Source organism: Boleophthalmus pectinirostris, unplaced genomic scaffold (assembly GCF_026225935.1).
Source record: "Boleophthalmus pectinirostris isolate CB_2022bp ecotype Guang Dong unplaced genomic scaffold, ASM2622593v1 HiC_scaffold_2, whole genome shotgun sequence".
NCBI lineage: Eukaryota > Metazoa > Chordata > Actinopteri > Gobiiformes > Gobiidae > Boleophthalmus > Boleophthalmus pectinirostris.
This window is the reverse complement of record NW_026571152.1, coordinates 44986818-44999317: the sequence shown is the minus strand read 5'-3', so window position 1 is coordinate 44999317 and position 12500 is coordinate 44986818. Positions and strand designations below refer to the sequence as shown.

Here is a 12500-nt window from a genome sequence, read left to right as displayed (position 1 = left end):
GGGTCATGTGTTTGTGTTGGTGCTGTGTCTGTCTGAGGCTCAGGACTTCGACTGGACCAACACCAAGCAGCATGGATCCTTCTATTACGGCACTTTTCCAACTGGTACAGGCTCCGCGTCAGTGTTTTTAATGTTCTGTGTGCAGACAGCGCCCCCTCTGTTCATATGTATATATATTTATATATATTTATATGTTCACATGTGACTTTACACATGATTCACCACTTTCCTCGTCTCTGCTGTGGAGATCAGAACGTCACAATATTCAAACTCAATTCAGAAAAGTTTATTGTCAAGTCTTTATAAGAAAAATATGAAGAATCGAAATTGTGTTTCTCACTTTCAAACGTATAAATAAATAATAATAATTGGAAAAGTCCAACTGTTTTTGGTGAGAGATCGTGAAGATGTGGTTGTTGTTTTTTTTGAAGCAAGGAATTTCTGAAGTGTTTATGTGTGTAGATTTGAGGACAAAACAGGAGCACAGTGGACACGAGGAGGAACTGTCCTCTACGTACAAGAAGAGCTTTTCTTTTCAGGGATTGAAACATGAGGTCCTCTAGTTTTACTTTGAGAAGAAATAAACATCAAATAAAAGGATAAATGTTGAACCTGATCATCTGTGTTCATGACTTGACCTTTTTGTCTCTGTCTTATTAACAGAATCTTTGAACAATATTCATTTTCGCTGCTCCTTTTTTCTTGCTGTGTGTTTTTGGCGTCAGGATTTTCGTGGGGAGCCGGCAGCTCCGCGTATCAAACCGAAGGAGCCTGGGACAAAGATGGAAAAGGTCTGAGCATCTGGGACGTTTTCTCCCACAAGAACGGAAAAATCCAACAGAACCAGACCGGAGACTCGTCCTGTGAAGGATACTACAAAGTCAAGGTACCTGCGGGATCGGAGGACGACTCTGAAGTCTTCACGCGGTGCAGGGACGTCACGCTGGGGGGGGCTGCATGTGTCTCTATGGTGGAATGTTCAGCAGTTTTCATCGATCCACAGTGCACACATTCACAAAAACTGACAAAAAAGTTTTAAAATAGTCTGAAAATCAAAGTTAAACAGCACATTTGTAGGAGCCTGTGACCAGAGCCAGAGTTCGAGGTCGAGTTCAGGAGTTTTCAGGTAAAAGGTGAAAGTTCATTACACTGACTGTGATTTTATGAGACGAACAAATCAGCCGCTGGATTCAGACGGTTTCACTTCATAGAAACAGTCTGACCTGCAGCATCAGGACTCATTCACTCACAGTGTTGGGAAGGTGACTTTTAAAATGTAATCCCCTACAGATTACAGATTACATCCCCCAAAATATAATCTGTAACGGAATCCATTAAGTTAGATAAAGTGAGTAATGTAATCTGATTACTTTGGATTACTTGATTTGCTGTAAAGAAACAAATACCAGGAAATCGTAACATAAGAAGTTTTATCTGCTAAAAGTAAATGAAAAGTCCAAACTTTACTGAACCAAATTAAAAATATTATTGATAGAAGAAGAAGAAACACGTCCACACAGCAGGATTTAGTCCTGTTCAATCCTGTTTTAGTCCTGGTTTAGACCTGGTTTAGTCCTGGTTTAGTCCTGGTTTAGTCCTGGTTTAGACCTGGTTTAGTCCTGGTTTAGTCCTGGTTTAGTCCTGGTTTAGACCTGGTTTAGTCCTGGTTTAGACCTGGTTTAGTCCTGGTTTAGTCCTGGTTTAGTCCTGTTTAGACCTGGTTTAGTCCTGGTTTAGACCTGGTTTAGACCTGGTTTAGTCCTGGTTTAGACCTGGTTTAGTCTGGTTTAGTCCTGGTTTAGTCCTGGTTTAGTCCTGGTTTAGTCCTGGTTTAGTCCTGGTTTAGACCTGGTTTAGTCCTGGTTTAGTCCTGGTTTAGTCCTGGTTTAGACCTGGTTTAGACCTGGTTTAGTCCTGGTTTAGTCCTGGTTTAGACCTGGTTTAGACCTGTTTAGACCTGGTTTAGTCCTGGGTTTAGTCCTGGTTTAGTCCTGGTTTAGTCTGGTTTAGACCTGGTTTAGTCTGGTTTAGAACCTGGTTTAGTCCTGGTTTAGACCTGGTTTAGTCCTGGTTTAGTCTTGGTTTAGACCTGGTTTAGACCTGGTTTAGTCCTGGTTTAGACCTGGTTTAGACCTGGTTTTAGTCTGGTTTAGACCTGGTTTAGTCTGGTTTAGACTGGTTTAGACCTGGTTTAGACCTGGTTTAGTCCTGGTTTAGACCTGGTTTAGTCCTGGTTTAGTCCTGGTTTAGTCCTGGTTTTAGTCCTGGTTTAGTCCTGGTTTAGACCCTGGTTTAGTCCTGGTTTAGTCCTGGTTTAGTCCTGGTTTAGTCCTGGTTTAGTCCTGGTTTAGTCCTGGTTTAGTCCTGGTTTTAGTCCTGGTTTAGTCCTGGTTTAGTCCTGGTTTAGTCCTGGTTTAGTCCTGGTTTAGTCCTGGTTTAGTCCTGGTTTAGACCTGGTTTAGTCCTTTTAGGTTTAGTCCTGGTTTAGTCCTGGTTTAGTCTTGGTTTAGTCTGGTTTAGTCTTGGTTTAGTCCCTGGTTTAGACCTGGTTTAGTCCTGGTTTAGTCCTGGTTTAGACCTGGTTTAGTTCCTGGTTTAGACCTGGTTTAGTCCTGGTTTAGTCCTGGTTTAGACCTGGTTTAGTCCTGGTTTAGTCCTGGTTTAGACCTGGTTTAGACCTGGTTTAGTCCTGGTTTAGTCCTGGTTTAGTCCTGGTTTAGACCTGGTTTAGTCCTGGTTTAGTCCTGGTTTAGTCCTGGTTTAGACCTGGTTTAGTCCTGGTTTAGGGTTTAGTCCTGGTTTAGACCTGGTTTAGTCCTGGTTTTAGTCCTGGTTTAGTCCTGGTTTAGTCCTGGTTTAGTCCTGGTTTAGTCCTGGTTTAGTCCTGGTTTAGTCCTGGTTTAGTCCTGGTTTAGTCTTGGTTTAGTCCTGGTTTAGTCTTGGTTTAGTCCTGGTTTAGTCCTGGTTTAGTCCTGGTTTAGTCCTTGGTTTAGTCCTGGTTTAGTCCTGGTTTAGTCCTGGTTTAGACCTGGTTTAGTCTGGTTTAGTCCTGGTTTAGTCCTGGTTTAGTCCTGGTTTAGACCTGGTTTAGTCCTGGTTTAGTCCTGGTTTAGTCCTGGTTTAGTCCTGGTTTAGTCCTGGTTTAGACCTGGTTTAGACCTGGTTTAGTCCTGGTTTAGTCCTGGTTTAGTCCCTGGTTTAGACCTGGTTTAGTCCTGGTTTAGTCCTGGTTTAGTCCTGGTTTAGTCTTGGTTTAGTGTCCAGCAATGAGTGGAATTATACCGAAAAATATACCAGGAAAATCCCGCCGTGTAATCGATTTATTTTAACAAAGTAACTGTAATCCCATTACCACTCATTGAAACAGTAACTGTAACTGAATACAGTTACTCATCATTTGTACTCTGATTACTTCACTCTGGTACATCTGTTACTCCTGACACTGTTCACTCGACAGAAGACGGGGACTTTTCTTATTGAACCAGTCGCTGCTGTTTGGTCGTGACGTTTGTAAAGCTCCAAATCCTGGAGGAAGAAGAACAATAACGTCTTTCCCCGAGATCAAACTCACCAAACATTCTCTTTGTTCAGACTTTAAATCCTCGATCTCGTGAATCGTCGCCAACACAGAATGTCTGTCTCTTCTCTGATTGGCTGGTGTCCGAACTTGCACTTCCGGGTTTTTTTTTGCAAACGTTTATTTTATTCTGATTCTTGACCTGGAGCTGGAGAGGAGTGAAACTGAGTGGAGGCACTAGGTGGCGCCAGACTCACTACAAATCAGCTCCAATAAAACCTGCTGTTGTTCTTCAGTTCTTTTTTCAGACCCAGACTTTGTTTTCATCAGTTTGTTTTGCTCCTGTTCTTCTTCAGAGGAACTGTCCAAACTGTCAGGAGGAAAACAAACTCTGGGTCTGAACCTAAGAACCTTAAGAACATCAATTATCAGAAGAACAAATGAACCTCGTTGGACTAAAACCTGTGGTAGTTCCAACTTAATCAGCTCTTTGTGATCAGATTATGTTGAACAAAACTCAGATTAAGTCAAATAAACCTTCAGACGGAGCAGTGCCTTAAAGGTTGTATGGAGGATTTTTTCGTTCAGTTTCAAATTGTCAGTGAAAGTTTAAAACACCATTACAGAGACGCAGCAGCCTTGTAATTATGATGATAAAAAAAACCAAAAAACGAATGAAAATCTATCAACTGTGGACGCAGTGAGGCCATATAAACATCAGCCAATAGAAAACAAGGCTCCCTCATTTTCTATTGGCTGTTAGGTTGTCAATCAAACTCCCTACATTTCTAGTGTAACTGACTCTCGGCGCGCGGGGATCACGTGGTTTATGCAGCGGTTCTTAGAGGCTTTTTTAAACTGTCGCTTCCTCGCAGTTCGCACAAAGTTTGTCGAGACGGCGGACGAGAATCCACGACCAGTTCGCCGCAAAAGAAAGTCCGTTTTTGAGGTCGCTGAAAGAAAAAGAGAAGGAGAAAAGGAGCGAAGACAAACTGAGGTGATTCTTGGAGATTCCTTCCAGCGATGGCGCGAATGAAGCAGACGAAGGGTCTAAAAACTGACACGTCGGTCGCGAAAATATTTCTAGGCAGGAAACTTCAACAGTGATTCTGAACGAGCACTGGATGTAAACAAGTGTGATTTCTAGAGTAAAGAGGCGGGAGGAGGAGGTGTTTCTACTGAGGCTGTGGAGGAGGAAGGTGGTGTCACACATGCACAACATTTGAAAAAGAACTGTCGCTGTATTTCACTTCCCTTAAAAAATCCTCTTTATACAACCTTTCAGTTAGCGTCACACCTCCAGAGGATGATGACCTCAGACGTGAAGGATCAACAGTCGTTTGGTTTCAGACGACGTCACAGTTTTCTATACGAATACGAATGAAGAAAATAAAAACTGTAAAAATGTAAAATGATGTTTGTAAAACGGTGAGTTCTTGTGTTTGGTCGATGACAGAAAATATCAGGTTCAACATTTGTGCTTTTACTTTTTGGATAATTTACGGCAAAATAACAAGAATCTAGAATCAGATTTTTCTTTTCAGATTCTCCAGTGTGATGACGTCACTCACAGACGGGGCCAGGGTCAGTGTTTCCTGCTGATTTTATTGTATTTAACATGAAATATCCAAGAAGTAAATGCACAAATATCAAATCTGATCATTTCTGTTTTTGACTCGACACAAATCTGCAGATGAACATTGTTCCTCTGAGCCGCCGTCGTCTGCGTGAAATAACATTGACCTGTAGAATCATGTGACGTCGTCTGAAACCGACCAATAAAATGACACGGTTCAAACACTGTTAAACTTATTTTATTGTGTTATTTTTGTGTCCTGAACCCCTCTGACCTCTGACCTCTGACCTCTGCCCTCAGGACGACGTGGCTCTGATGAAGGAGCTGAAGTTGAATCATTACAGGTTCTCGGTGTCGTGGCCGCGCCTCATCCCCACCGGAGTCAAGTGTGAGTCTGGAAACACACAACTTATCAAAGATTTTATTTCTGCGAGACTCACAGCAGCAGCAGAGCAGATTTAAACATAAAGCTGCACTGCGGAACTTTACCACATTAAACATTTCCATCAGTGTGTTTGTGTTTGTCAGAAACACAATCATTCCTCCTCTCCACAGATCTGACCTGTGATGTGGCTGTGACCCGCTCGTCTCCATGGTGATAAAGAGTTTAATTTAAACTGTGGAACATTCTAGACAAACAGGTGCTGGACTCTCCACGAGAAATGTTACACAGTGCAGCTTTATGGTCAAAAACTGACTTAATCTGATCAGGTTCACACAGAAATATTTACGTACAGAAAAAGAAGAATCTTTTCCAACTAATTAGACCAGGAGAGTTAAACTCATTTTGTTCCGGGCGTCGTGTCCAACCGACTTTGATCCAAAGTGTCCGGATCAGAAAACTCATGTCATATAAACCCCAAAAATAACAATAAGTTCAAATATTTGTGCAGAGAAACACAAATCTATTACACAAATCTTTTTAATTGATGAACTCTTTCTTTTACAAAATATTATAATATTATGAACAACCTGAAACTTTAAGAAAAATAAAAATTTCAACACAAAGTTTGAACATGAACTTGTTTAACTTAACTTGTATAAATAGGAATAAGTCAATTTTTGTTGTAAAATCCTGCACTCGGCTCCACTTTTCTCATGTTGGACATTTTTCTGATGAGGGTGTCACGGTCAACAGTCAAAACGATCGTCCTTTAAGAGCGTTTGGAAAGAGACAAGTCTTCATTTGTGCTGCTCTGGTGGGAGGGGCCACGTACAGAGACGCTGGAGACGCTGCTGTGATAAACACCACAGAAAATTAACACCATTTTAATAGAAAATATCATTAAAATATTTTAGTAGAAAATCTGCCGAGGGCCACATTAAAGATCTTGGAGGGCCGGATCTGGCCCCCGGGCCGCATGTTTGACACCTGTGAAGTAGAGAATCACCTTTATTTTTGATCAGAGTGAGGACACGACCAAACGATGTGTTAAAAATAAACGATAATATCAAAGAAAGTTCTACTCATTTATATTTTCAGAGTTTTCCTTTGTAGAAAAATCTCACAAATCTGTTTTTTGTGGAAACACCTCCGTCCCTCCGTCCATTTTCTTCCGCTTCAGTTCCTCCATTTGGACCCTGAGCTGTTCCCAGTCCAGAGACACAGTCCCTCCAGCCTCAAAACACAAAGTTTTTCTTATTTCCACAACTTACAGAAACTCCACTGATGCAGCTGCGCGTCTAAAAAACACGAGCACATCACCTCCAGTTCATCGTCCTGACGGCACAGACGCTTCAGGAGCCGTTTAAACTGATTTTATTTGTTTTTAAATGTTTGACTGGTGACGCCCTGATGGACCTCGGACTCCAGCCGCACACTCCTGCACGACACTCAGGTCGACTCACCAGCTCCTCCTGAGGGCGATGAAGAGCAGCTCCTCCTGAGGGCGATGAAGAGCAGCTCCTCCTGAGATGAAGAGCAGCTCCTCCTGAGGGCGATGAAGAGCAGCTCCTCCTGAGGGCGATGAAGAGCAGCTCCTCCTGAGGGCGATGAAGAGCAGCTCCTCCTGAGGGCGATGAAGAGCAGCTCCTCCTGAGGGCGATGAAGAGCAGCTCCTCCTGAGGGCGATGAAGAGCAGCTCCTCCTGAGGGCGATGAAGAGCAGCTCCTCCTGAGGGCGATGAAGAGCAGCCTGAAGCCTTTGCGGTGGCTGCACCAAAACTGTAGAACGATCGACCTTCGCACATTAGACAAACTCTTCCATCGCTGGTTTTAAATCTCTTCTTAAACGTCACTTCTTCACTTTGGCCTTTGACACAGTTTGAGATGTTCACATTTTATTAGATTCTTTTCATTTCATTCTTTTTTTATTCATATGTGTTTATGTGTCAGCTCGTTCAGGTCAGGGAAGTAACAAAAAAACAATTAAATAATGTTTAATCAACAGGAATGTAAAAGGTAAATTAACAAAACAGACTAAAATATATTACAGAAAAAATAATAATAATAAAATAATAATAAACTGAGAAACAAAACAACAGGATTAACATACAACGAGTTTTGTGCCACAAAACGGGTCACGCAGGTCTAAACAAAAACAAGAGATTAAACTAAGAGACACAGACAAAAGTAAAACACAAGTGTCTCAAAGTAAAAGCACAAAAACCCACAAACACAATCAAGAGAACAAATCAAAAAACCACAAAACAAAACTAAACTACACACGTAAACACAAACACAAAATGACCAACGGGCCACCAACTCCAGTGAACGAACAGAGGGCGGAGTCTCCTTAAACAGGGGGCGGAGTCTCCTTAAACAGGGGGCGGAGTCTCCTTAAACAGGGGGCGGAGTCTCCTTAAACAGGGGGCGGAGTCTCCTTAAACAGAGGGCGGAGTCTCCTTAAACAGGGGGCGGAGTCTCCTTAAACAGGGGCGGAGTCTCCTTAAACAGGGGGCGGAGTCTCCTTAAACAGGGGGCGGAGTCTCCTTAAACAGGGGGCGGAGTCTCCTTAAACAGGGGGCGGAGTCTGCAGGTGAGGCAGGTGTAAAAGTTCTCCACCAATCACGGACCAGGACCCAGATCCCACAGCAGGATCCAGAGCAGCAAAATTATTTAAAACACACAAAACAAATGACACGTGAAGGTCTGGATCCGAGACAACGTGATGTTTTATTGTTTTGATTGAATTCTTGTTTCCTGTGTTATAAATACATTTGTAGCTGCAGTTAGATGTTCCTCTGAACCTCTCACCTTCAGCCGCTTCTGGAGAACTGCAGGATGAAACGTAGAGAAGAAGCTTGACGTTAAAGTGTAATGTTCTGCTCTTGTGGTTGAAGCGGACCACGTGAACGACAGAGGAATCCAGTACTACGACGAGCTCCTGGACACGCTGCTGGAGAACGACATCACGCCCATCGTCACGCTCTACCACTGGGACCTGCCGCAGGTCCGAGCGCTCGTCCAGTCACCGGCTCACACACCCCTGACCTCTGACCTCTGACCTGTAACCCCTGTGCTTCAGGTCCTGCAGGAGAAGTACGGCGGCTGGCAGAACATCAGCATCATCAACCATTTTAACGACTTCGCCAATTTGTGTTTTGAGAAATTTGGGAATCGGGTGAAGTACTGGATCACCTTCAACAACCCCTGGGTGAGGACCAAGAACATCCACACAACTTTAACATTCAGCACGAGTTCTTCTCTCAAAACTCTCTGTTCCACCTTGTGTTTCTGCTTCAGTCTGTGGCGGTGGAGGGATACGAGACGGGAGAACATGCTCCTGGTCTGAAGCTGAAGGGCACCGGGGCCTACAGAGCCGCACATCACATCATCAAGGTCAAACTCACTTTGAAAACTCACTGATACTTCTGCACTTTTGTTCTTTTTTTAAACCCTCACTCTCTCCTCGGGGTCACACTGACCCCAAGAAAACATTTCTTGTCCTTCTCGCTCTCTTGAGTCAATCAGACCAAAAAATGTGTTTTCTCTCCTGGCGAGAATTTATTTGAAAATAAATGTTTGGGTCTGATTGACCCGCCCCAAGAGAGCGGGAAGGAAAAAAATGTTTTCTTGGGGTCAGTGTGACCCCGAGGAGAGAGTGAGGGTTAAAAACACAAGTTTATTTTTGTATCGCACAATTCAAACACAAAGTAAATCAATGTTTTACAGAAGAAGAAACACAAACAGGAAAATCACAAAACAAACAAATTAAAACATAAATAATCATCATAAAATTTAAATGAGAGAAAAAAGTGCAGAATGAAAAATTTAAATCTTTCTCTTAACTGCTAAAAAGAATGACTCTAAATTCAGACACAGACGTGTCACCTGCTCGTTCAGATGATGTTCAGATGATGTTCAGATGATGTTCAGATGATGTTCAGATGATGTTCAGATGATGTTCAGATGATGTTCAGATGATGTTCAGATGATGTTCAGATGATGTTCAGATGATGTTCAGATGATGTTCAGATGATGTTCAGATGATGTTCAGATGATGTTCAGATGATGTTCAGATGATGTTCAGATGATGTTCAGATGATGTTCAGATGATGTTCAGGTGATGTTCAGATGATGTTCAGATGATGTTCAGATGATGTTCAGATGATGTTCAGATGCACAGATCACACAGATTGTTTTGTAAATGTTCTGATGTTCAGGCAGATCACAGCTAAATGTCTGGTTCACACGTACGACGCTCAGTGGAGACAAAAACAGAAAGGTCCGTCACACAAACACAAACACACACACTGTGTGTCACACAAGTGTGTGTCAGAGCTGTGTGTGTGCGTTCAGGTGTGGTGGGATGAACTGATGTTCAGTGATGTTCAGGTGATGTTCAGATGTGTTCAGGTGATGTGTTCAGATGATGTTCAGTGTGTTCAGTGTGTTGTGTGTTCATGTGTGTGTGTGCATGTGTGTGTTGTGTGTGTGTTCAGTGTGTGTGTGTGTGTCATGTGTGTGTTCATGTGTGTGTTCATGTGTGTGTTGTGTTATGTGTGTGTGTGTGTTCATGTGTGTGTTGTGTGTGTGTGTTCATGTGTGTGTTCATGTGTGTGTTCATGTGTGTGTTCATGTGTGTGTTCATGTGTGTGTTGTGTGTTCATGTGTGTGTTGTGTGTTCATGTGTGTGTTGTGTGTTCATGTGTGTGTTGTGTGTTCATGTGTGTGTTGTGTGTCATGTGTGTGTTGTGTTCATGTGTGTGTTGTGTGTGTGTGTTCATGTGTGTGTTGTGTGTTCATGTGTGTGTTGTGTGTTCATGTGTGTGTTGTGTTCATGTGTGTGTTCATGTGTGTGTTGTGTTCATGTGTGTTCATGTGCATGTGTGTGTTCATGTGTGTGTTCATGTGTGTGTTCATGTGTTCATGTGTGTGTGTGTGTGTTGTGTGTGTGTGTGTGTGTGTGTGTGTGTGTTCATGTGTGTGTTGTGTGTGTGTTCATGTGTGTGTTGTGTGTGTGTGTGTCATGTGTGTGTGTGTGTGTGTGTATGTGTTCATGTGTGTGTGTTCATGTGTGTGTTGTTGTGTGTGTGTATGTGTGTGTGTGTGTGTTGTGTGTGTGTTCATGTGTGTGTTGTGTGTGTGTCATGTGTGTGTTGTGTGTTCATGTGTGTGTTCATGTGTGTGTTCATGTGTGTGTTCATGTGTGTGTTTGTGTGTTCATGTGTGTGTGTGTGTGTGTGTGTGTTCATGTGTGTGTTGTTCATGTGTGTGTTGTGTTGTTCATGTGTGTGTTGTGTGTGTGTGTGTGTTCATGTGTGTGTTGTGTGTGTGTGTGTTCATGTGTGTGTTGTGTGTGTGTGTGTTGTGTGTTCATGTGTGTGTTGTGTTCATGTGTGTGTTGTGTGTTCATGTGTGTGTTGTGTGTGTTCATGTGTGTGTTGTGTGTGTGTCATGTGTGTGTGTGTGTGTGTGTGTTCATGTGTGTGTTCATGTGTGTGTGTGTGTGTGTTCATGTGTGTGTTCATGTGCATGTGTGTGTTCATGTGTGTGTTGTTCATGTGTGTGTGTGTGTTGTGTGTTCATGTGTGTGTTCATGTGTGTGTTCATGTGTGTGTTGTGTGTTCATGTGTGTGTGTGTGTGTGTGTGTCATGTGTGTGTTGTGTGTTCATGTGTGTGTTGTGTGTTGTGTGTTCATGTGTGTGTTGTGTTCATGTGTGTGTGTGTGTGTTCATGTGTGTGTTGTGTGTTTCATGTGTGTGTTGTGTGTTCATGTGTGTGTTGTGTGTTGTGTGTTCATGTGTGTGTTGTGCATGTGTGTGTTGTGCATGTGTGTGTTGTTCATGTGTGTGTATGTGTGTGTGTGTGTGTGTGTCATGTGTGTGTTTGTGTGTGTTCATGTGTGTGTTTGTGTGTTCATGTGTGTGTTCATGTGTGTGTTCATGTGTGTGTTGTGTGTTCATGTGTGTGTTCATGTGTGTGTTTGTGTGTTCATGTGTGTGTTCATGTGTGTGTTTGTGTGTTCATGTGTGTGTCATCATGTCATGTGTGACTTGTGGTGTGTGTGTGTGTTCATGTGTGTGTTCATGTGTGCATGTGTGTGTGTGTGTGTTGTGTTGTTCATGTGTGTGTTGTGTTGTTCATGTGTGTGTTGTGTTGTTCATGTGTGTGTTGTGTTGTGTGTGTGTTCATGTGTGTGTTCATGTGTGTGTTCATGTGTGTGTTGTGTGTTCATGTGTGTGTTTCATGTGTGTGTTGTGTGTTCATGTGTGTGTTGTGTTGTTCATGTGTGTGTGTGTGTGTGTTCATGTGTGTGTGTGTTGTTTGTGTGTGTGTGTGTGTTCATGTGTGTGTTCATGTGTGTGTTGTGTTGTTCATGTGTGTGTTGTGTGTGTGTCATGTGTGTGTGTGTGATGTGTGTGTTGTGTGTGTTGTTCATGTGTGTGTTGTGTGTGTTGTTCATGTGTGTGTTGTGTTGTTCATGTGTGTGTTGTGTTGTTCATGTGTGTGTTGTGTTCATGTGTGTGTTGTGTGTTCATGTGTGTGTTGCATGTGTGTGTTGTGCGTTCAGGAGTTGTGGGCATCTCTCTGTCCGGTGACTGGGGTGAACCTGTGGACATCACAAACCAGAAGGACGTGGAGGCGGCTGAGAGATTCGTGCAGTTTTATCTGGGCTGGTTCGCCACCCCGCTTTTCCACGGAGACTATCCACAAGTCATGAAGGATTTTATCGGTAAAACACACAGCAAACAAACACACAACAAACAAACACACAACAAACACACAACAAACAAACACACAACAAACAAACACACAACAAACACACAAATCTACAAACAAACAAACAAACACACAACAAACAAACACACAACAAACAAACAACAAACACACAACAAACAAACACACACAAACAAACACACAAATCTACAAACAACAAACAAACAACAAACCCACAAACAAACATACAAAAAACAACACTCACAACAAACAAACACACAACAAACAAACAAACAACAAACAAA

The 12500-nt window shown here is 42.6% G+C and overlaps 1 protein-coding gene across 1 annotated transcript in view; it reads left to right on the top strand.

The window, feature by feature from the left end:
* The window catches only part of lctlb (lactase-like b), a 27973-nt gene that overhangs the window by 8169 nt on the left and 7304 nt on the right, over positions 1-12500 (top strand). Inside the window, 8 exon segments of the mRNA XM_055155934.1 lie at positions 3-104; positions 726-886; positions 5394-5481; positions 8375-8484; positions 8560-8688; positions 8778-8873; positions 9702-9759; positions 12050-12211. Of these exon segments, the coding sequence (XP_055011909.1) occupies positions 3-104; positions 726-886; positions 5394-5481; positions 8375-8484; positions 8560-8688; positions 8778-8873; positions 9702-9759; positions 12050-12211 (906 nt within the window).